Source organism: Phasianus colchicus, chromosome 3 (genome assembly GCF_987193195.1).
Source record: "Phasianus colchicus chromosome 3, bPhaCol1.hap1.1, whole genome shotgun sequence".
NCBI classification, from domain to species: Eukaryota; Metazoa; Chordata; class Aves; order Galliformes; family Phasianidae; genus Phasianus; species Phasianus colchicus.
In genome coordinates this window covers 37082480-37107528 of record NC_143438.1, presented here as the reverse complement: position 1 = coordinate 37107528, position 25049 = coordinate 37082480, and the positions used below count along the sequence as shown (strand labels likewise).

At 39.7% G+C, this 25049-nt stretch overlaps 1 protein-coding gene across 7 annotated transcripts in view; it reads left to right on the top strand.

The window, feature by feature from the left end:
• Window positions 1–13139: 13139 nt before the first annotated feature.
• Window positions 13140–25049, top strand: part of ZNF236 (zinc finger protein 236) — a 67265-nt gene continuing 55355 nt past the window's right edge. For 3 of the 7 annotated variants that reach the window (XM_031589049.2, XM_031589048.2, XM_031589046.2), the window contains exons 1-3: window positions 13181–13622; window positions 23284–23426; window positions 24807–24971. In XM_031589049.2, coding sequence (XP_031444909.2) covers window positions 13247–13622; window positions 23284–23426; window positions 24807–24971 — 684 coding nt within the window. In that variant the 5' untranslated portion in view covers window positions 13181–13246. Of the gene's footprint in view, window positions 13623–15612; window positions 21947–23283; window positions 23427–24806; window positions 24972–25049 lie in introns of those variants that run through there. The other 4 variants (XM_090137296.1, XM_090137295.1, XM_090137298.1 and 1 more) reach the window with 4 other exon arrangements.

Here is a 25049-nt window from a genome sequence, read left to right as displayed (position 1 = left end):
GGATCTAAATTAGTTCTGTAAGTAATGAACAATCGAAAGATAAAGATATTTGAATGAATGAATAACTTGAAATAAAAGAGAACAATTTTATTCAGGTTATAATAGATTTTTTTTTTTTTATGGCAAGTATATTTTCTTTTGGAAAAGAAAATGATACTTGATGCGGGTAAAAAAAAAAAAACAACAACAGCAGCAGAGTAAAGGCAAGATTTCAGAAAGAAAATAAACTAAAGGTAAGAACAGTTCAGTTATTTTCCATGTTCTGGGTGATTACAAATAGATTATAAAATTTATGGTGGGTTATCCATTCCTTTTTAGCTAATCTAACAGGGTGCAACAAATGAATTTAGTGAGCAATAGGAAGTAGGAATTATCAGTCTGTAATGTGTGACAATTAACAAATTAATATATGTAATCAGATCAGCAACTATTTTTATCTACAGGTAGTAATGGCAGCTACAAATTATATGCTATCCAGTGCCCCACATTAAGGCCCTCTAAAGATAACTTTACAATTGTATAATCTTCTAAAGAAGAATGGTAACAGACACTAATAGCTGCTGTAGAAATTAGACACTGAAGAGAGCTTCTGCATGTTAAGAATGACATAGAATCCTGAATATTTAAGCATCTGCTCCTAAATTTGCCCAGAAGATCTCAAAAATAATCCTAAAACCAGTAGACTTTTTCGGGATGTTTTACGAGTCTCTATGACTCGTTAAAAGGTTGGCTGCGCTAACAAGATAAACATAGAAATACCAGAAATCCAGGACCAAGCTATAACTCTGTATCTTTCAAGAGTTAAGAGCTCACTAAAATGAGTATTTGAAACATTTTAAATGGTACCTCACCAAACATAATCAGTATTACAGAATTACAGGGCTTGGAAGGGACCTTGAGAGATCATTGAGTCCAACCCCCTGCTAAAGCTTGCTCCCTAGAATAGGTCACTCAGGTAGGCATTCAGACAGGTCTTGAATATCTCTGCAGAACAAAAGCAACCTGTTCCAGTGCTCCATCACCCATACTGTAAAGCCTCAGGCTCTATCTCAGGGAATCCGACTGCGACTGGGTGTTCCCAGGAGCATGAATTCAGCTGCTCTGGGATTTGGAGTGCAGTTGCCAGCATGCTTCTGGTCTGTACCAGCAAGCTGGTCTCCCAAGCAATCCCCAGGCATGGGCTGGGTGTTAGAGCATCCCACAGCCCATTACTGCCAGAGGATTTGCATTCAGGCACCCTCCTCTGGAGGCTGTGTTTGTTTACCGCTTCACCAGTGAGGCAGCCTGTGCCAGTTGGCCTCCATGCCTGGGAACTGCTTAATTTGCTAGCAGAGATAGTTGTGTCCCTTCCCCACCAGTGCCAAGGGAAAGCAGTAGGCTTCAGGAGGATAAATACCAAATCTGTAAAGCTTCAGTCAGCTGGAATCACTCTTGACAAATTCATAAAGATAGTGCTTTTTGCATTCTTTTAACAGACTGCATTCCCATTTCTTTAATCCCACTGCAACACAGGCTGCACAGTGTTCAGCTAAAACTGGAATGCAGTATGAGGTGTAACAGGCTTTTATTCTGTATCTTGATTAATCCCATGCAGAATGTCAGGTGTTATGTTTCAAGGCAGCATACACAAATATCCCATATTTTAAGTCACTTGAAATCACTACCCACCACTTCCAGCACTGTCCTGCAAATCACAAGGGCACGTTCATTGAACATAGAATGGTTTGGGTTGGAAGGGACACTAAAGCCCACCCAGACCCAGCCCTCTGTTGTGGGCAGGGCTGCCTCCCACCAGCTCAGCTACCCAGGGCCCCATCCAACCTGGCCCTGAGCACCTCCAGGGATGGGGGACCACAAATTCTCTGGGCAGCTGTGACAGTGCCTCACAGCCCTCTGAGTAAAGAACTTCTAAATTTAAATTTCATCCAACACAGTGCATTTAACATGCTTCTCTGGAGGTAAGGCGGCAATAAGGTGATGCCCCAAAACAGACCATCCAGTACTCTACTCTTAAGGCAGCCTTAGAAGCATGCAGACTTCAAGAGCATCTGCAGCTGAAGAGAGACAAAATGGAAGGTCCAATGCTACCTGTCTCCAAACTCCATGCTCTAGCCATTGGGCTGTCATACAGAACATACAGCACTGAATTGGTAAGGAAGTATACCTTGGCAAGGTATACTTGCTTGTAAGCACTGTCAGAGAAGTCCAGATTCTTACAAGGGAGTCTTGCAGTAAGTCTGTAAGTCCTAATCAGAATGAGTTTTCAGACAAATCTGTGATTACCAGTACCTTTTCAATAATTTTAAGTGAATTCTTTGGGACAATTATGCTAACTCTGTCTAGTATCTATACTCTGCTTTGGATTCCGCTCTTCAGACCCAGTCTCACAAAATTTTGTCGCCCTATAATGAAATTATGGATGCTTACCCTGCCTGCAAGTTGACTCTCACTATGATTCTTGCCTGGGAAGAGTTGTGTGCCTCTCCAAAAAGGGAACCCGGGGCTGAGAGCCGGACTGGCTGGCACCTGAGCTCCCACTCCTCCAGGCCATACAGACGCAATTAGAGTCATTTGGATCTCTATATTCAAACACGGATTTCAAAGACATTACAAACAAAGCGCTACCTTATTTCCCCATGGGTAGCATGGGGCGTAGCAGAACTTTTCTACCTTGCAGGGATTGGGAAAGTAACACTCACATTTTGGAGTCGCTCAGGCCATATACTGTGGGAGCCACACAAAACATGCAACCAAAGAGATGAAATGTGTTTGGCAATGCAGACAGGGCAGAAAGAGGGAGGCAGTTATGGATCATTGACTCTTGGGACAGACATACCCTGCCCTACATCCTGAAAGCTTTATGAACACCAGCTGAGCATATAGCTTGGGGCAAGGTGCTCTCAGCTCTGCAGCACAGGAGCAGAGCGGGACAGGAGCCAGCAGCAGGCTGGGTGCCAGCTGAGTCCCCCAGTGCCAGGGGAATTCTCAGCTGGGAAAGCCTGGCTGCCTGCCGGCCTTCTTCCTCTGCGGCTATATATATACATGCATGTATGTATAGCAGAACTTTTAAAGGAATAATTATCTTCCATATGTCTTCTGGTTTGACTAAGATTTTTATTTTTTATCTGGCCTTGTACAGAATAAACCTGCAGCTGCCTGATCTGTGATTACCCTCAGCTTTCATGTATAGCAGATTTTTAAGCCACCATGTGGACAAAAATAATCTCTCTTCTCAGAAAAATGCACCGTAAATATCATGGCTGGAGTATGTATACTTGAGAATAAATACAGATAGGCACTCCGAAGTTTGGCAATAACAGAAAATAGCTTTTTGTATGCAGCACAGAAACAGGTGGCTGAAGATATCCCCTCCCAAAAGCAGAAAGGGGAAATACCTAAATGGATTTCAAGATAAAATTGAGTGTTCATTTCTTTCTCTATGGAAAAACAAAACAAGACCAACCCATTTTACTTGTTACCAGGTGTTTCTCATTTAATTCATTTCATTAACTTCTTATAACTTGTTCAGCCAGCTCTGCAGACAATTGATTTTTATTACTATATGGTTCAGTGCCTTTCTATGCTAGATTTTTCCATTTACAACACAGCTCTACAAATCTCTTTAAAATTATATTGCTTTTGTTTCTCTTTTCAGAGCTTAGACTGCCTTTTCAATCAACCTTATTTATTTAGCACAGTCTTCTACAGGGCAAGGATAACATAATATCAGACATTTACATGTATGGTTGCTGCTTTCAGAGGTTTGATTTCGAAGTAATCATTAGGATACTGCTGCTGGTGAAAATTGCTGACAAGACGGAAAAAAAGCATGATTATGACACTGTGACTATTTGATAGATATGAGACCCGAGCCAATATTTGGAATGTACTTTCTAATGACAAAGCAGCTTTTAACATACACAACCCAGGATACCATGTGAGAGCACTAAAAGTTGTTAATCAGATTATTTTCACCCTTTATTATATAGCTGGAGTTCACACTGACACCTCATGTTAAGACTGCCTAACTTATCCCATTATAAAAACATTTTCAGTGTCACTGCCTACACGGTAGGTTGACCTTTTCTGGGATTTATGTCATTTTGAGGTTTATTTCAAAGAAAAAAAATATGAGAGTTTGGTTTTCAGATAAAATGTGTTTGTGATTTTCAAGAATGACCCAGTGAGGTAACAGCTACTTAACTTGTATGGACTCTCAGTTGCTTTAAATAAAATGTCAGTTACCTTCATCTCTTGAAATAAGAACTTGAGAGCTAGCAATACCCTTGATGAAGGTCCACAGAAAGGCATCCATAACTGACCAAACTATGAGCCCCAGAAAAATCAGACAATGCTCACTGATATAAATGGTCGGATATTACAGTTTTGTAGCTTTCTTCTTTGAAGATTCCACATTTACTCCTGACAAATTGCCAGGAGTAAAAAAAAAAAGATAGTTGGAGAATGCATACGTGGACCAAGCAGGTAGAATGATGTGGACCAAGGTGTAGCAATGGGGAACATGAAACTGAAGAAGGAAATACAAGCTTGGAAAAGCAAACAATGCTAGTGGGCAATGAAAAAAGAACAAATACACACACATGTTAATAAAATAAGGATGAAGTTCTGTGCTGATGACTAAGAGCCCCAGCAGTCAACTCTCCTGAAATATCAGCATGCAGCTGTTCTCACCTTCCCCAGGAAAAGTCAGCATCAGGTTTCCATGCAGCTCACTACATAACTAGATCCTCCATCCAGACACATGCTATTACAAAATCATTTGCTCTTCTCATAAAAGTGATATTACTCAGTTCACGTTACACAGGAAAAAATTAAGGCAACAACTCTAAAACACTCTTTGTAAAAGAAATATGTTTTAAATTACTGCCATTGCTAAAAAATGTTACTGCAGAGTGCTCATTTGCTAAGAAATTATTTGGTTTTTAATTAGGAAGATTTTATACTTTTTTGTTCTCCTCTTTCCTTCTCACTGAATTTGTGATCAGGAAGCTTGGGTTTTAACTCTGCATTTGCCACCATTTTTTTGTTTTGCTTTTGAAAATTCAAAATTTCCATCTGCCTCTGCTGTCTACAGCAGTTATAAAACAGACGTAAATGGATGTGACTTACAACTAACATATAGACCTTTCTGCGCATACTTTAGCAACTACATTTTGGTCCAGCTCAGCAGCTGCTGAATGTAGCAAAGACTGCAATTAGCATCAGTAAAGGGCAATCCTCAGTATCTGCCTTTGATGAAACACAGCTTGGCATTCGCACTTTTCTTCTCTCGTACTGACAACTCATACAACCCCAACATTTTATGGTCATCTGCCACCTAACTAAAACTTCATTAAGTAGAACACCTGCAGTGATTTTAACCACAGCCAAGGTGATTTACCCACTAATGATTTACATTAGGCCAGCAGCAATAATCTTGTTGCCTCTGTCCTACTGTTAAGATGGAAAATAGATGAATAATTGATTTATTTTCCTTATTTAAATAAGGAAGGATATTAAATTCTTGTTATGTTGTTGACTGATGTATTTTCAGGCTGATACATTCTTCAAATTCTTATACCTTTAATTATAGAGAGTAATTCATTCATTAATAGCAACTCTTTTATGGGTTTAGTTCAAGGTGCCAGAAAAAGATCCAAAAGCTTAATGTGAGGTTGGACTCTGAAGCAAATAAAAAACTATGTGATTATCATTTGCATTTCAACAAAATAGTTAAAAGAGAGGAAAAAGAGTTATGTCAGAAAAAACAACAACAACAGCAAACCAATCCCCAATGGAACAATGAGTGCTATTAAAAGGTATTCTTCTGAGCACATCTCAGTATCTGCAGTTTCCTATTTCTGTTGTTCTACCCTTTGACTCTTCATTTGAATCTCTTTTTTTCATTATTTCATTATTTGTTATAATAATAAGTTAGTTTCATCCTGGATCATTTTTCTGTAGCTTGTCCTTCACCATTAAAATAATCTCCTTTCAGCCTAAATAGTTGTAGCTCACTTATTTCTCATATAGAAGTTACTCTGTATCTCTGACCACCCTTCTTGCCCTTCCCAAACTTTCTCCAGACCCCTGTCTTGTTTAAGACAGTAAACCACAACACAACATGTGGGAAAATCACAGATTTACATAATCTGAGAGTGACATTTTCTCTTCTGTTCATTATTCTCTTAATGACTCCTAACATTTGATTTAGTCTTTCAATCACTGCTGAGCATTGAGTGATGTTTCTGTGTGACTATCTATCATAACTCCCAACTCTCACTCCAGAGCTCATGTAAGTGAAATTAGGATTTCTTCCCGCTATGCACATCACTGTTCAATTACCTGCACCAAATTTCAGCTGTCATTTTATTGCTCAGTCACTAAATTTTACTACCCTGAATAAATTATATAATCAAACTTGATTACCTCACTGCTATTGTGCTTTCCAGTCTTTTATGAATATGTTGAACAGCAAAGGTCCTAACACAGATCTTATGGAACCTTGTCTGTCACTGCCTTCCACTGTGAACACAAACCATTTATTTCTGTCTTCCAACCATCTAACCATACAAGGATCTTCCCTTTTATGAGGTGTTGCTGAGTTTTCCTTGCTGGACTGGGTTATATAAATCCAACAGTATGTTTTTTAAATTTTGGATTCAAGTTTCAGTGTGTGTGGATTCATAAGTTTGCTTGCCAAAGTGGTTTCTTACATAATTAGGTCATGATTAAAAATATATATATATATATAGCATTATATCACGACCAAGAAAGAGGCTTACTTCCTCTTTCATCCTCTTCGAATTGTTCTGTTATTGTTCTATTATTATATAGAACTTGTATCTACCATGGATTTTCTTTCTCCAGCCAAGCTTCCTATATCCATACATTGTCACTTCTTTCATTTAGGGCAAGACTCACTTCCCCCTTGCAGGATCTTACATTTCAAGAACTTGTATCTGACATGCTTTCTTCGTTAACTGACAGTCTGCCTCCACTTCCTTTCTGACTGGTTTCTTTCTGACTGATGTATCAGAAATCCTATAACTGTGTAAGATTTCATTTCAAATTACCTTTTTCTGCACCTATTGGCTTTCTCAGTACTTTTTAGATTAAAAGCTCACTCATGATTTTTGTGATTAAAGTGCCCAAAGCCTGCTTTCCTTAGAAGAGGTCCATCCCTCTCACACTCAGTGTACTGAGGCAGATTCCCAACACTTGATAAACCTGACTCCCTGATTTTTGCAGCTATAATATATGGCTGAGGAGACAATGTTTGTGTTTGGCATCAGAATTATTATGCTTGCAAAAAACACAACAAAAAATACGCTCTAAAATCGGGTTGGTACCATATCTCAGCTGTGGTCCCCTCCTTCCCAAAAGGATGTCAGCACAACCAAGGGTGACAAGCGGTAGGGAGAGGGAAAATCAATGACAGAGGGGTAGGGAGGGAATTTCTGAGTGAAAACAGCCATCAAATGACTCCTCAGTGTGCATTTACTACATCCTGAGTACTCTGCAAACCACAGTGCACCGGCACATGAATTAACACTATAAAAATGCAAAAGAATTAAGTCCCATATATTGTTTGTAATCACAAGTTTTGAAAATTACTAGACTATGAATGTGAACATTCAGCTAAATATACTGACTTACAAAACGTCAGGCTTAGGTTTAAAACAAAAATATTATTATCAGATTTTTGTAATAATAAAAAAAAAAATCTGATTTTTAAGGAAATATTATTGCTTACTTTCCTAATTTAACTTCCCCTGCAAGCACATACATACTTCCTTTTCTTTTTTTTCCCCACTGTGGGTTCATTTATATTAATAAATACAATACGTGATAGTGTGACACTGTCATGAATAAGTAAGAAAAATATATGTCTGTGAAACTCTAAAAAACCCTTAGCTACCTGTCTACATAAATTATGAATAAGCACTGTTTGCATGCTGCAGCTACAATCTCCCCCTTGCTCACTGAAGCTGGAAAAAAATTTGTTTTTTAATTTGTTGGGATTAAAATGTTTATCTTGAATTCCTATTTCAGAGCAACTCCTACAAATAGTGCTGCCAAGTCTGGAAGTTTGCTTCCACTGAAAAATTTTTTGGACAATTCCTGTGCACTTGAGTTGTCAAGCTTCTGCTGTCTACAAGCATCTGGATACAAAACAGAGCTCAATAACGTGTCCAAACACAAGACTTCTATTAAAAAAGAAAGAAAGAAAGAAGAAAGAGGAGGAGATAAAAACAAAAGGCAACATAAAATAGAAGACATCAACTTCAGCCTATCATAAGACATCACGACAAGGCAGCATAGAAACAGGAAATTAAATGCCAAATACACAGTAAAGCATCAGTGAACGTAGTAGGTTATGAAGACTCCTCTATTATTACTTGAATACAGAAAGCAAAATTGCTGCGACAGAAAGATTTAAATTACACAATACATGAACAAAAGCCACATTGATCGTGTAATTACAAAACAATAATAATTCCACACACAAAGAAAATGTACAGAAAAAGCTTAGAAGCTGGAATTTCTGCTAGTACAAAAAACACAAACTAATGCCACCGCAAAAAGCATGAAACTTAATACAGTAAACTTTTAGTAAGTAACTTTAAGCTTAATGAAAAGCAAAACAGAACCCAAACTCTGTAGACAATATACTTTGGCATCTCTGCAGCAGAGCTGCTGGAAGTCCAGAAGAACTGGAATGTCTCCCAGGCATGTTACACCAACAGCCAGTGGAGAACCTGCACCACAGGTGCAACGAATGCAACAGAAATGGCACACCTCTAGTCATGAATCCTTGGACTGTCTTGGCAATAACTGAACATTTAGGAAAGCTGGTCAAGTGAATCGTGATGTCTTAGTCAGTTTCAAAGCCTAACAAGCCTTAAAAACTCAGTGTAGGATCCAACATAGATAACTTTTTTGTAGGGACACATAGCTATCAATTATATCTCCAACATTGGTAAGGAACTGTTTTTGTCTTTTAGACAATTGGTTTGGGTTAATCAATAGCAGGTGAAAGTCATAAAAATAAACATATCAAAGTTTATCTGCATACATTAAGAGGCTGCTAGATTTTATGTTCTTACTGGATCTCAGTCACAGAATACACTAAGACTTCAGCTGTCATACAGTTCTATCACCTCAGTACTGCCATATAGCATATCTCAGTATTTTAATTTATTTTCTCTCAAAATACTGAACTGTGCATGCAGCTTTGTAGCCAGCAATGAGAATTTCATGGATATTATTCAAGTGGATAAAGTATTTTCAGTTACCTCTTCAATCATCATTACTTTTTTAATAAGTATGAACATTAGATGCTTACCGAATATTAATTTTTTATCAAAATATTTTCCACTGGAATAGCACTTACAGAAGCAAGTTGGCAGGGCTGGAAACCCAAGTCCGTTATCCAAGCAAAAGCAAACCAAGAAAGAGTAGGAGGCCTCTGTCTTTGATAAATGAACAGAGCATCTCAGCGAAGCTGAAAACATTAATCTTTCTTTGGGAATTAATATATTACTATTGGAAACTGTTTCTTTAGTGAAATTCCTCATACAAAATGTATACTGCAGTTCTTGCAATGTATAATTTCAGCAATTACCTACAGGCCAAATATAAACCAGGTCTTTCTATTTCTTTTTGCTGTTTTATCAGTATGAAAGACGACTGCTGTTTTTACTGGCATTTCCACATTACTGCAAGTTCTAGATCAGACTATGTCCTATAAGCATAACATTTGTCTTTTTGATGCAGCTTATTTCATTTTGGTAACAGATATAAAGTCCTAACTGCATCCACTGCTTTGTGTCCACAGCAGGAAAATGTGCTGGTACAGCTATCAAAAAGCCCCTGTGCGGAGGCCTGGCTACCCTGGGTATGTACGATATTGTGCTGGCCTTTATTTCTGTCACCTCTGGCTGAGCAATTAGTATTTCTGTCTCTGAGATTGTTGTGAATCATGTGATTCATTTTTTTTCACATACTAAAGTCAAACTATGACACAAATCCACATTTATTAGTACACTCCAAGTTCACAGGCATTTAGCAGTACAACGGGTAAGAAAAGAGAATTCAAAAGGCAGAAAGCAAATAAAAAGAACTCCGAAGGTTACATTTAAATAAACATAATGATTTTGAACAAATTGTGGAGGGATTCACCAACCTACAGCTAACTCAGGGAAAGCACTGTGCTGCTGCTGCTGCTGCTGCTTGGAAAATATGGGCAGAGATTTGTTACATAACCCAGTTCTTTAAAAAGAAAAAAAAAATCTTTATAGAGCATATCAAAACACTTTCAAAAGGATATATTTGATTGAAATTTTCCTGGGGAGACTAATGGACTCATGCAAACTTAGAATTTGTGCCAGAGAGAAAACTTGGTGTCACAGCTAAGTACTATAGTTTCTTAATGCAGCCAGTAATTTTCCATCTCCTCTGAAAAAGAACAGCTGAAACATGATCTGACAAATATAAATGATCTATTCAAATTAACCAAATCCAAACTGAAGTTAGGCAGCATGCAAATTTGAGCCCAAACAGTTCAAGTACATAAGCAACTGGAGATAGCATGTTACAGTGGTAAAGGACCTGACTACTGTCACGCTAAGCAGCGCTCTACTTCAGAAATAGCATTACTAAGATGTTTCACCAGATTTCACGTTTGCCTTAAAATTTAGTAAAACCTAAAATTCAATTTGTTCTGGGGTCTTGTGTCAAACTCATGCTTTTTGTAGCTTTTGTATTCTTCATCTGTAGTCAAAAAGCAAGCATAACTACTTCTGCGTGTGTGTAATTTTAGGTCTGACACTAGCTGCTTTCCTTCCTAGAAATTAGCAACAGCAGATAAAATTCACGATGGAAGGAGTTAAAGGCCAGCCATCTGACTAGCACTCTCCCTGTATTACATTACAGATTCCCTCCAGGGAACAGACCCATGTTTCCTTTGCATGGAAAGCAGAGCGTGACTAATGGTCTGCAAGGCTCTCACCTGAAAAGGCACTGGCTTGTAACACTAGGGCACACCCAAAACCTGAAAAGTTCCGTGCAGCACCTCCAGAATAATGCAACAGACTTTAAAGAGAAACTGCTGTGGGTTATTTTATTCTTTACAAAATACAACATTTTAAAAATACATTGAAATACCAGCATTTCTTCAAACAGATTCGCTCAACACGCAGAGCAACAGTTTTAGCTATGCATTAAGTGCCTTTCTTCCAGGAGCTGCAAAGTGCAGCTGGAAAATGTGTCAATCATATAGACTAAGAACGTAAGTCATACAGATTAAATAGCTTCGGTAGACTGAAAATGGCAGTAAATTCAAAGACAGTATTTTAGACATCTGAGTTAGCACTTCCTTATTAATAAAAAGTTATTTTTATATGCCTTTCAACATCTGTTCCATATATTCTTCATAAAAGTGTTACTTTTCTCTTTCAACACCAGGGGCTCCTTGAAGGTCTGAAGCAAATTTTGATGTCTCTTCAGCTGTTATGCAAAGCTAATTTTGCAAGGAATGAAAGTGATGCTGAACACTGATAAGCACTGACACGCCACATAAATTTGGGACACGCAGGCTTTTGTGGTACAAAATTAACCCTGACTGTATGTACTACTGCTGAACACTAAAAGACATGCAGGGAACAGTAATGCTGAAAAGCCAGTATAGAAACTGAAGTTGCCTTTTGCATTAGACTTGAAAAATGACGTACAATTTAGCTAATATCAGTCCAGACAGAAGCTGATTACGTGAGCTAATGCAGAGTTCACGTAAAATACAGATAATCCTACAGCTAAGTTACAACAGAAAAAGAACAAATAGTTGGAATAACGAGCTTGTGCAAAGGGTTTTTAAGACAGCAATTCATTTGGGTTTCCTTGTTTGAGAATCTTGTCTTAGGGTCTAACTGAAATCTTGCAAACAGATGCTGCCTTATCCCGTGGAATTGTAGGCTGTATTTAACTGCTTAAATGACCAACAACTGTAACAACGTTCAGCATAGAACAAGCCTACCACCACCAGAGGCCACTGCTGCTCTTCGCGTTTCTTCGGAGTGCAGCTGGGCTCCTAGCAAGCAGACAGCTGCAAGGAGCCCCAGGCAAGAGTCACAGCAGTTGCAACCCTCGTTTTCCCTATCTATGCATCAGTGCTGCACTTCTGCAGAAAAAATTAAATACAGCACTTTTTTTTTTTTTTTTTTTTTTTTTTTTTTTAATACTGGCAGACAGAAGAAGAAATTTTCTAAATGCACTTATCCAATCAGCCTTCTGGAAGAAATGAAAACTCGCATTCCAAAATGCTGATTTCTCTCCTTGATATGATTAAATTGCGTAGCTAAAGGCAAGTATTCAGCTGTAATTTAATGAGATATTTGAAAAGCATTTAATTAATTGCTGACAAAAAACAGCTCCATACATTTCCACCGAAGATGATAAAAGAATTATGAAGGCGTTATCAATACTTGATAATGAAGAAAAACCAGTAAATAAAATTCTGTTGCTACAGTTTACAGGTAGCAGTACCTTGCCTACTATTTAATTTTGATCAATTGACTCGAAGTACATATTTAATTCTGCTTCCAGAGAAATACTGAAATACAGAAGATGATATAAAAGCAGTAAGCGATGAAGACAGGGACATTGAACTTGCTTGGTCAACTAGGCCCACACAGTATTAAACGCATTTTAATAGAGGCCACTGAAACACCACTCGGGCTGAAGTAAAGAAACTGGCCATATGTTGGCCATATGGGGTGGGGGGAGGAAAAGAGGGATATCCTAGAATGTAGCAAGAAGAATTTGAGCATCTCAACAGCTGAGCAACTGAATGGCCTTGAGCAGCTCCAGGGGTGGGGCATCACAGCTTCCTTGGGCAGGAGTATCAGCATCCGATGTGAGTGAAAACACACCTATCTTGAATACTTGAAATTAAAAGGTGCAGAAGGAAAATCTAACTCTGAAAGCCTTAGGATTTTGAAAGAGACCATGCTGTCCAAAAAATGAAAAAAGCTTAATGAAAGCTTTATGAATTCTAACAGGGGACGCAGCAGCTCCACTGGAAGCACTGCAAGCCTCCAAGAGCTCGAACGAGATACCAGCGAAGCATCTCCTCTCTATCTACAACACCACGGCCACCCTTCGCAAGCCGAACCCCGCTCGCACCGCGACCCGCTACCCCCTCTACGCATGCGCCCCCTCCCACCGCACTCTTTACCCCCCGCGCATGCGCACCCAGCTCCCCTTTCCCTCCCTCTGCGCGCCTGCGCCGCTCGGCCTCGCCGTGAGTGCGCTCCTTCTCCTCTCTCCATTTCCCACCGCGGCGCAGCCCCAGCGGGCCCGTGTGCGCCTGCGCCGCCCGCCCGCCTCGCGTGCTCCCAGGGCGCCGAGTCCCCGCGGTCGGCGCGCAGGGTCGGGTCCGTTCTTCTCTTCCCCGCCCCCCTCTTCCTCCTCCTTCCGCCAACCGTCGCTGCGCGTGGCTCTGTGTGTGCGTGTGTGTGCGTGCGCGCTGGGGGGGGGCGGGGGGAGGGAGGGGGCCGCCATGCCGAGGGGGCGGCCTCCCAGCGCCAGCGGGGACAGCGGCACGGCCGGCGCCCGGGCAGGTAAATGGCGCGGGTGGGTAGAGCGGGGCGCGGCCGGGAGCGGCGAGGAGAGGGGAAACCTCCGCGGGTTGCGCATATAGTCCCCGGATATGGCGAGGAGGGGGAAGGCCGGGTCTATTGTGCGGCTGTATGGGCGAGAGGGGAGGGGAAGGAGGCAGCGCGGCCCGGCCCTGCGGAATGATACGGAGGCGGCGGAGCCGTGGCCTGGCGCCGGGCGGGAGGCAGGGCCTGGGCGCGGGCCTCGCGCTGCCGCCCAGGAGGAGCGGGGCAGGGCGGGGGGAGCCTTCCGTGCTTGTGTGAGCTGAGGGAGGGCTGCGGGGCGGCTTCGTTCCCGGAAGGAGCCCCCCCCCCCCCTTTTTTTTTTTTTGGAGGCTTTAAAATTCTTCTTTGTGAGCTCACGTATTAAAGCAGATCTGCTGTGTTCCCAACCGAGTACGAGTTTGTCTCACGCTTTCCGTCGTTTCTTGTTGTATTGCCGTCCGAACGCCCCGGTGCGGGCTCGCTGTGGTGGGCTCGGGTTGCTGACAGCGCCTCGGGGCCGAGCGCTGGGATTCATTCGGTGGAGCCTTTGTGTACCGGGTGCATCCTGCCCGTGTTACGGGGCACGTCCCTGCGCTGTGAATCGGCCCCGCAGGCTGCTGGCAGTTGTGAGCTCCTGCACTGATGGCACGGGCTGCGGATGGGGGAGGATTGAGCCTGAGACAGTCCGTCTAAAGCCAGCACCTGGTGGCTGTACTTACTTTGCTCGTAATTGGGCCCCGATGTTAGACTTCTCCAGTATTAAGGTGTATGTTTATAAGGGGTTGCTGGATTGATGGCTAGTCCAATCATACGTTGTATTCTCAATATTTTAAGCAGAAGAAACCTGCTAGCTTATTAATTAAATTATTTCACGGGGTCGTTTGCAGATGTCAGTTCACAATTACAGGGTCGGGGCCTCCCACAGGGATTCAGAAACGTGCAGTCTGCAGTTGCAAGGACTCTGCCCCACATAAGCAAACATGTATTCTGGGTTCTGGAGACCTCACCAGTCTGCAAAAATGAGCAATGTCAATGTTGTCAACCATAGTATGTTTTCTGCCTTTATGCATGGCTGAAAAAAAGGCTTGAATGAACAAACTGGCTAAACAGGACAGCTTGAATTGAGATGAACAATATTCCCAGGACAGTTGGTTCCTCGTCCCACTCAGGAACGGGCTAACAAACTTGGAAAACTGGTTGTGAGTCCCACAGTCTTCCACTTCAATGGAAGAAATTTTATTAGGAAAACAGCTGTTTGCAAAATAGATGTCATGTCTTTTGCTTACTAAACTGTACATGTGTACGTTTTCTTCCTTGTCAGTGTTGCCCAAAGAATTCTTACCCCAGTACTCGAGTGTCTTTCCTGAAAGAGAGAAGCTGATCTCTGTAGTTGTGCAGTCTGTATGTGTATGGCAGTACGGCTTCGTTTGCAAGGAAGTGAAGGTGGATCAGTCATGCTTTGTTGTGCAACTTCTCTGATTACTTTGAATTCATGGGTGTCAAACATTAGCCATGCTCTTTGTTGTAGGAAAATTAGAGGTGATAAATGGAAATCTGAACTATATGCAGAAATAGTAAAAATAATATCTTGACCTTGGTTGCTGCTATTCTTAAACAACTTTTTTGTTTGTATTAGTAATGTTTTCCCAGATCTATTTTGTGATTTATTATTATTATTATTATTTCAGTTTATTGAATTGTTCAAGTTAATTGAACTGTTCAAATCAACATCTCATTTGAGGTCAGTGAAGTATAGAAAATGATTCTCAAGAAACTTCAAGAGTGAATCTACTGTGATTTGGGCAGTAGTTACACAGTAAATCCTAACACAGATGTATGGCAGGACTTGGCTTTTACTCTTCTGAAAATTTTGCAATGAGATCTTAAATGTAATTGAAGCAAGAATAATGCATTGGAAAGTATGCTTTTCTATATAGGTTTCTTTTTTTTTTTTTTTTTTTTTTTTTTTTTTTTTTTAGGAGGTGTGAGCTGCTCAGTGTATAACTGGTATTAGCATAATAGTAACACATTCATAGAAGTTTCTGTATTGTAGCCTCTAACCTGAGAAAGAAATTAGGAAAGAATTACTCACATGTGACTGCTGTTCTAGGTAACCCCTATTGTAGAGTTTGGACTGCTGGAGTTGTAGGTTGTGTGAATTTTCAGCAAAGTTAATTATTTGTGGGATGTACTCAATTTTTGAGCCTGGAGTGTGTGTGCTATATTTAAACTACTTTTGTGCAGGTTTAAACTGAGTTCCATACTGAATATTTTGTGCCTTCACAGGGCATAAGGTTTAACAGAGTTCACAGGTGAAGGGTGGCACGACACAAAGTTAGGAAATGTAAAGAAGGCAGTGTAGCTTAAATTCTGCCTATGCAGAGCTGGCTGCATTTTGTTTACTACTTGTCAGTTCGCTAGCATGAGTTTAAGTGTGAATATATTGAACTGGGGGCAGTTCAGTTTTGTGCTTTACTTTCCAGTGTTGCATGATTGAAGACAAATGCAACTTGATCTGGTCAGTAAATACCAATTCAGTAAAGACTTAAGCAGATTGCTTTAATAGCTGTGGACTAGGATTTTCTGTATTGCCTTCTGACTGATGGCTGGAAGTACGGATAGGTGAATGATGTTGTGAGCAAGAAGGAAGGGGTTGTGGTACTGCTTCTGTGATGTGAGCTATGTGGATATAGGCGGTTTCTTCTTAAAACACACCCGAGGACCATCTACTCAAAATCTTGTGAGAATTTTTTGGCTGTAGTTGTGATGATTTTGTTCTGTCATCTCAGTGTTCTACAGCAAGTACCAAATCTAAGCTTATGCATGAGGGGTGTGTTGGGTTTTTGCAGGAAGATAGCTTTAGATTGCCCTTCTTTAGTTCCTCACTATATTTGTAATGAATCTGTGCCTTTTCCCCAGTAATTGAAACAGTTAAATAACCTGCGTTTAAGTTCTGTCTGTGTGTTAACTTCGGACCATGTTCTGCCTTTCTCTGTATCTTTCTGGTGCTTATTAGTTTGTTCCCTGTTGCACTCACACCTTCTTAACTCATTCATTCCTATGCATTAAGTGTTTTAAAGTATGATTAGATTTCTATTTCAGACCTCTCAGATCTTTCTTTTTGAGTTTTTCTGCTGCAACTGGGTTGTGTTTCCTCTCAGGGAGAGGGAAGTTCACCTAACAGATTACTTGGTTTGTTCTTAAGTTTCTATTGACAGTGTAGTGCCTGGGTATAGGTCAAGGTCCGAATCGTGTAAAAGCAAACCTCTGAAAAGCTCTAGCTTGGTGTCAAATATGCAGCTATCCAAAAAATGTAATTTCTATTTTAGAAAATTAGGCAATGAATGTAGCAATATTTACCTGAACATCTGATGAAAGTATCGAGTTTGGTTAAGGAAATGTCAATTTTTGTATAACTGTGTAGATTAGGGAAATGTGGGCTATTTATGTGATCCTTTTCGCCTTGGCCTGCAAAACTCACGTTTCCCTCAGTTCTCTGCAGAATAGAATTAGAAGAACAAAAGTGAGAAAAAGCTTGTGGCTTGAGATAAAGATACATCAATAAATGAAGGAAGATGGAAAAAAAGAGGGAGGGAAAATGCTATGAAAGGCAATCACTTACCGCCTCTCATGAGCAGACTGATGCTTAGCCACATTGGAAGGACTGCCCTGAGTTCTGTTTTTTTTCTGCTGAGCATGCTGTTGGATGGCATGGCCATCCCCTTGGCTGCTGTCCGCTCCTGTTCACTAGGGGGTGAAGAGAGAGAAGCAGGCTGCATTCATGCTCTACCAGCAGCAGGAATTAAACATTGGTGTAGTAAGCACTGTTTTTGTCACCAGTCTAAAACATGGCACTATACAGGCTGCTTATGACAATGTTAACTCTATCCCAGCCAGACCCCGTGCTGTTTAGGTTGCGTTGAACCGGATACAAAAGAGCTGTTCATTCTGTGTCCTGTCAGGCTCCTCTGCCACCTGCAGTGTGGCCATGAAAGTTGGAGAGGCCTGGGTGCTCCAGAAAAAAAGGTGGCTGCTTTGTTTTGACAAACAGAACAGCTGGCATCTGAACATCCTTCTCAGCAGTGTCTCTCTGTGAGCCGAATGTCTGTACTGGTACTGCTTAAATTCTGGGTTGAATATTGACCAAAAATAATGAAAACTACCTTTTAAAATATATAGCAGGTCCTTATTGGTCTCTGAATTTTGGTCCAGTGCATGGGCTGAGAGTTGACCCTTCTCCCTGCTCCTCATCAGGAGTCATGAAGAATTACTATTTGCTGATTTTGTTGAAGAAAGTGCTGAGCTAAGTTTAAACAAATCTAATTCTTTCATGATTGCAGAGCTAAGCAAACGGTTTTAATGATTCGTATATCATTATTCATTATTGTGATTTCTGGCATGGCATGAAGAAACATCAATATTGCTGTCCCTCTTTTGGTCATTTGTTCTACCTTTTTTTTTTTTTTTAAATTCATAAATTAGGTAATAGGCTTTGATAAGGTCAAACCCTTGCATCCTTAGACTTGCCAGCTGCCAGGTAACTTCAGTGGCAGATTTTCATCAATAAATTCCATGGGCTGTGTTGCATGGAATTGTCTTCTTAGCCTGATGCTGGCAGGCTATTAGAGATGTAATAAGGCTGTGCTGTGTTTACAGCTGAATGAGCCCATCTGCACCTTGCACAGAGAACTGCGTTCTGCCATGAGGCACAGTGCTGCTTATGTATGGAAGAAATGTTCAGGAGTGCTCTAATTCTGTCTCCCTCCATTCGCACTGAAGTTGTATCAGTGGCTTAAGGCAGAGGGCACCTGCCTGCTGACTCACATCCTGAAGTCAATTGTTCCAAAGGCAGTATCGCAGAGATCTAGCTGAGCTTACCCAAAACTTCATGGCTGATAGTCCATGAGGGACAAAACGTTTCTGAAGAATTGGAAGGCTGCAGCATTTGGAGTGCTCAAATAGAATCACAGAATCCTTAGAGTTGGAAAAAACCTCTGAAGGCCATCTAGTCCAGATCCTCTGCAGTCAACAGGGACACCACAACTAGATCAGGTTGCCCAGGACTTGATCCAGTCTTGCCTTGAAAGACTCCAGGGATGGGGCATCAACTGTGACACTAGGTAACCTGTTCCAGTGCCTCACCACCCTCACTGTAAAAGACTTTTTCTTTATATCCAACCTAAATCTACCCTCTTTGAACTTGAAACCATTTCCCCTTGTTTTGTCACCACAGACCCTGCTAAAGAGTCCCCTTCTTTCCTGTACCTTCCATTTAGATACTGAAAGGCTGCTCTCAGATCATCTCACAGCCTTCTCTTCCATCTTTATGTCTATCTTTAAGCTATCTTTGATACTTTCCAAGTCTGTCTTTTTTTTTTTTCTTAGCATTGCACTATGGACAAAGTGCAAGAATACAAACAGAAGTCTTAGTTTGGTAGTGCATAATGAGCTGGGTGCTTCCTGTTCAGTTTGATTGTATTGATAGGCAGCTGTCTGTCTCAAGTTATGATGGAATTGATTTACATTATCACTAGAGAAACATTGAAATTGCATTCATGCATTAAAGTTTTTGCACTGTTTCCATACAGTTAATGTAAATAAATGACAGCGGTTTAAACTTCAGTCTTGCTCAGTAAGGTTTATTATTTGTTGAAGTATGCAGACCTGAGAGCAGCGTTTCAGGGCATTTGTTTAGTCTGATATTCACTTTGTGCCTTGTGTGTGTATGTGTTTATGGGACGTCAATAAATAGCAGCTCTCTAGCGGAAGAATTGCCACATCTTCATGTGATTTTTTAATTGAAGTAATATGCTTAGTGAGTTCACCTATTCTCTGTAATATATTCAAGGAAATCAAACTTAGTTCTTCGTTGAGATGAATAATGTTCTCGTATCTTTGTTAGCACACAGCAGAATTGTGTTGTCATCTGGACAGACTATATCTGAGACAAACAGATGGCTTAATCTGTGTACCCAATATTTACATTTTTGGGAGCTTAGGCACCATATTGAGTATTTATGATAGAGTGGCTAATTGTTACAATCAGATGCTTTATCATCTGCATCAGTATTTGTATTTTCTTTTTCCTTTGGTAAGCAGGGAACTCTATATGCTATTGCTGACTTGCTGAATTAGCATTGTCACCATTTTTGGGTCTTCAAAGCTATAGACCTTTAAATTTGGTTCAGTAGTTGTCAGTGTTGGCCTTTTTTCATGGCCCACGATGCATTTAAAAGTATTGCTGCTTTGAAGTAATCCAGTAAACCTGGAGGAAATAAGGTAATGCAGGTTAATACTTTGACTTGCTGTGAGGATGACATACTGGTGTGAATACTGTCTTTATCTTGTTATTAATTATTTGCACAAAAAGTTGTTAAGCTGTTACTTCATTTTCATATCTAAATGACAACATCCCCAAATCACACCTGGTGTCTGTGTTGCCTGATGGGAAAGTTATGGTCTATCTCATTTGTTACTTCTTTTATTAACAATGTCTTCTCTGTTTTTGTCTTTCTGATTCGAAATACGTAACATTTTGTCCTTGCTGTTTTCAAATCTCTGAATTTCTGTGGAGATATTGTTTTGAATGCTTCCTTTATTACTAGAAGAATGAAATAAAAAGTCATGAGCTGTGCCTTTAATAGAAAGGAGCTATGCGGCTCTCAGAAATATCCTGTGTTTGGCTGGTTATAGAGAACAAACAGGATTTTAGTGAGAATATAAGTGGAAAAAAGATTATAATAATTTCATCTTTCCCTTAAGCTATTTCAGGTAGAGTGATAAGGAAGAAAAGAAATGAATATGTTCTAATTCTAATCAGCATTAGATTTCAGTCCTATCTTTTGCTGGAAGTGGAAACAATTGCAAAGTTCTTTTAAGTCCAAATGGGACTGTTTTTCTGCTTATACTGGCTGTAACTACTTAGGGCAACATTCAGCTCATCTTCAGTGGTGGAGATGTCTGGAATGTAACCAAAATTTGTTTGCTGCACCTTATCCCTAAGACCTTCTGATGCATTTCTGCAGTAGGAGCCCTCTGCCAAACAGAGCCTCCTTCGAGTGTATTGTGCAGTCCAATCACCGAGTCTCAGGCCAGTCCTGACTCCCCAGGCTTCTTCCTTTTGCTCTTTGAGGCACTATGAAAGATACAATCATAAGATTGTAAGATTTAGCTTTGCAAAGAGTTACAAAGGTTTCCTTTGAAAGAGAAATGCTTGAGATGTTACAGTGAAAGCAGTGAGTTTTCTAAGTGCGTGCCTTCTCTCTCCTGGGAGCCTGAGGGCCTCTAGGGAGCTGGAAAGGCTTCCAGGCAGCTCTGGGTTTGTGCTTGCTCTTGAGAAATTCTTGGCACTTCTGTGTGGGCTGTGATATGCAGAGCTGCTGATTTACCAAAGTTAAGGCTGTTTCTCTATTCTTTCTTATGAAATTCTGCTGCAAGATGTTCAATTTTAAATTAATATACGGTTCCACTGAAGTCTTTCGTGAATTCTTAAAGATGATGTATAGCCTGTAAATTAATTAATGTTCTGATTGAAGCAGATATGGTACACACTTTAATAAAAACAGCATATAAATATTATTGACCTGGAAAGTAACTAGCTAGGTATCTAGTTACTAGTTACACATGGGAATGAACATATTGCTTTCTTTGACTCAGACCGCAGGGAAGTTGGTACCTTTGGTTGCATGAAGGTTAACTTCTGCTTGCTCAGTTGCTGCAGCACTGTTTTAGTCTGTTATCTGCTCTCTTTGATCTCAGGAGTGAATGCTCAAAGACGATAATCTCTTGGGTTCACGGAGAATTTTTTCAGTCCTCAATTAAGAGAGAGGTCAGGCCTTCATTGGGTTGAACAATTACTTCATTTTCCATAGAAGAAAGTTTTCTTCATTAAGTTTCCATGTTGTCTGTGTGTTGGAATAAATTTTCCTTTCACTTCACCTTTTTTTATTTTCATTTTTTTTTTCATGTCATGGCAGTATTACTGATTCTGTCTGCATATACTGTGAATTTACAGTAGGGTGTTCTTTAAAGGATGCAGTAGACATATGCATGGTCAAGTTCTGTGGTACTTACGTTATTATGTCTGTAACAGAACTATGTGAAAACTTACAAAGTGAAAGTTAATTGGTTGATTTGGGTAGCCCAGTAATGGGAAACGTAAGTTCCCAGGCTGTGGTTTTCAGTTATGATTTCTCACTGATGCTGTCATGTTCTGAAACATTATGAAGAGCTTCCTTAACTGCAAGCTTTCTAAAGTTGTTTCTGAGGATTTTAGTGGGAAGAAAAGGTGGTCAGGACATAAGGTACTGTTTTTTTTTTATTTTTTTTCTCCATGTGAATGATGTGTTAAATGATAGAGGGCTTGGAGCTGGGAATAGTACTGAGCAGAAGTTCAGTGTGAATTTGCCTCTTAAAGGAAATGTAAATGGGATGCTGTACATTACTAGTTGTGTTGCTTCTTCCTGTGCCTCGTTCTTACAAACATGGAGAGAGGCATTGGCAATTTTAAGGGAAAGAATCGTGTCTTGCATGACTAGATAATGAAATCAGTGTTCTGTGTTTTTTTTTTCATCTTGATGTGTTCTGTTGTTGATTCACTTGGAGTTGTGGCAGTGTTTGAAGCAGAATTCTATGATTTTTTTTGTTTTATATTTACTTCCCTCAAGCTGCAGCATGAGTCAACAGAGTTTTATTTTTGTTTTATTAATACTGCTCTGAAGGACCGCTTGCCAGTTTTTCCTTAACGTTTTACTTGCATAAAGATAGCTTATCTCACAATATGGTATGGTCTCAAGTGCAAAATCTGTTCATGTTACTTGGAACCTTTGAGTTTTTGATTTGGTTGGGTTTTTTTCCCGTTAAATATTTGAGATAAAAGAAAAACATTAACAGAACTCACTTCTTCAATCTGAGAGAATACTGACCTATGTATCAAAATACCAACCTGTGTATCAAAAGCTGTATTACACTGGGCATTCAGAACAAGAAAACTGTATATGTTTGGACTGGATCTATTAAAACCATTTTCTTTGAATTCATGTGACTTGCAGTTTATTACATCTTTCTCAGCTATTTGAAACTTTAGTGTTGGTTTTACAGCAATAAACAATGTTTTACATTGTCAGAAGTATTAGAGACAAAAGATACTTAAATGATCTGAAAGAGGGAAAAGAAAAAAGGAAACATGGGGGGAATTGGGGATGGGGAAAGGTGCAGAAACACTTAGGCAGAACTGCTGACTTTGGTTCATTTTAAACACATGATATAATAACATTGAAAGTAACCTCTGGCGGTGTTTTTAATCTCATACCTAGTGTATTTGTCAGCATTTCATTTTGTTGTGAAATTGATGGGTTTTTATGAAGCACAGAAGGAAATGGTTTATAATTACGAGGACAGATGTGACTGTGTCCTCAAGAACAGGCATTTACAGGGATGGATGTATTCCTGTGATCTGGTGTGAATGGAAATAGCAGTGTGCTTTGTGCCTGAGATCTTCAAGTTCCAGAGCAGTTACAGTCTTGTCAAAAACTTGCAGGAATTAGAATAGTTTCTTCTTTGAAGAACTCTTGCTTTTGCAGTACCTTATAAGTAAATGGAATGGGGCTCCATACAAAATGTTTCCATGCTTGTTTTGTAGATGGTGTGCTGACACCGAATATAGAGAACGGTAATTTTCCCTACCAAGTACCCAGCTTCCCTAAGTGTGAGATCTGTTTGCTGTCTTTCCCAAAAGAGACCCAGTTCCAGCGCCATATGAGGGATCATGAGCAAAATGACAAGGTACAACTGTTTTGAATTACAAATGTAAAACTTAAGAAATATTAGTATGTCTTGATACTTTTGTATACTGGCAAGTAAAGATATTGTTTTCACGTGGTGCTGGTGTTAAATCACTAGTTACTACTACTTAGAAAGTTGGGAGTTTTATGAAGTTCTTTTCACTCTGCACGTTTCCTTTGAGATAAGAAATTATTTTCAGTTCAGTAATTTTTATTTTTAGCTGTTCTCTTCAATTTATAAAATACGTAGGTAAGAAAACATAGGATCCTTTTAATTGATTCTGCAAACTGATTCTACACATTAGCAATAGAAATAAAATGATTGTATTGATTATCTGGACCCAGTTAGACTCTTGTGTCTGTTCTCAGTAGTCAGGCTACCTACCCTAGTATGTATAAATGAATCAGTATATTAATTTCATAGCAACAGCTGCTTCCAAGTCAAATGTGGGAAAGAAGGAGAAGAAAATGGATCTGTGATTAAGATTCTGCTGACCTTTTAAATTGAACTTTTGCCACAGGTTTCATATGTAATTGAAACATTTTATTTAATTTCTTTTCCTTGCTTCCTATTATACAAAGCATCACATGTGATTGGAAAAATTCTTGTACTGTTTAAAGTAGTTGCAGTTGTAAATAAATTCTTAGGAAATGTTTAACTTAGGGATGTTAATTAATATGTAATGAGAGCTACTTATGTAATCACAGCATCATAGAATATCCCAAGTTGGAAGGCACCCACAAGGATCATTGAGTTCAACTCAATCCCCACAGAATCACTCAAAATCCAAATCATATTTGTGAGGGTGTTGTCCAAACGCTTCTTAAAATCCAAGTTTCCATGTTACAAAACTGATCCATAAAAACAGGAAGTTCATGTGGTTAAAACTATTACATTCCATGCTTGCAAAAGAGCTTTTCTACCTTCACTACCTGAAAGTGGTAGTGCAGATAGCAACTGAAGAGCACTGAATCCTAGCTTAAGCTAAGCTCTTCGCTTCTCCAGTTGAGTAATTAATCAAGTTTAAGGATAATTCTGTATCTCAGTTTTAAAGCAGGGAAACTTATCTGTCTCTTGCTCATTCTTTTCTCCTGCTAACTTCATTGCCCTTAGAAAGTCTCAATTTTGAGTCCCCACTTTTCTTTAATTCCTAGGCTTTCTTTTCCCAAACACTACTGAACACAAAGTACTAGCATTTCCAATTGTGAAACCCAAAGAAGAGGAAATATTTTAAACTGGTGCTATTATATTTTGTTATTGCGATATGTGGGGGTCTTAAGGTTTTTTTAAATTTTGAGTTCTAGTTATGTGTCATCTGTATTATATATAACTTCTGGGGTGATAGAATTTTGTCTTTATTTTTGGGTTTCTAACAAACAGCCTCACCGATGTGACCAGTGTTCAATGTCATTTAATGTTGAATTCAACTTGACACTTCATAAATGTACTCACAATGGCGAAGATCCTACGTGTCCTGTGTGCAACAAGAAATTCTCCAGAGTGGCCAGCCTGAAAGCTCATATAATGCTGCATGAGAAAGAAGAGGTAATACATTATATCTCATCATTTAAGTTTTAAAAAGGTGAATGCGTGGTGATTGTACTTAATCTCTCACCTATATAT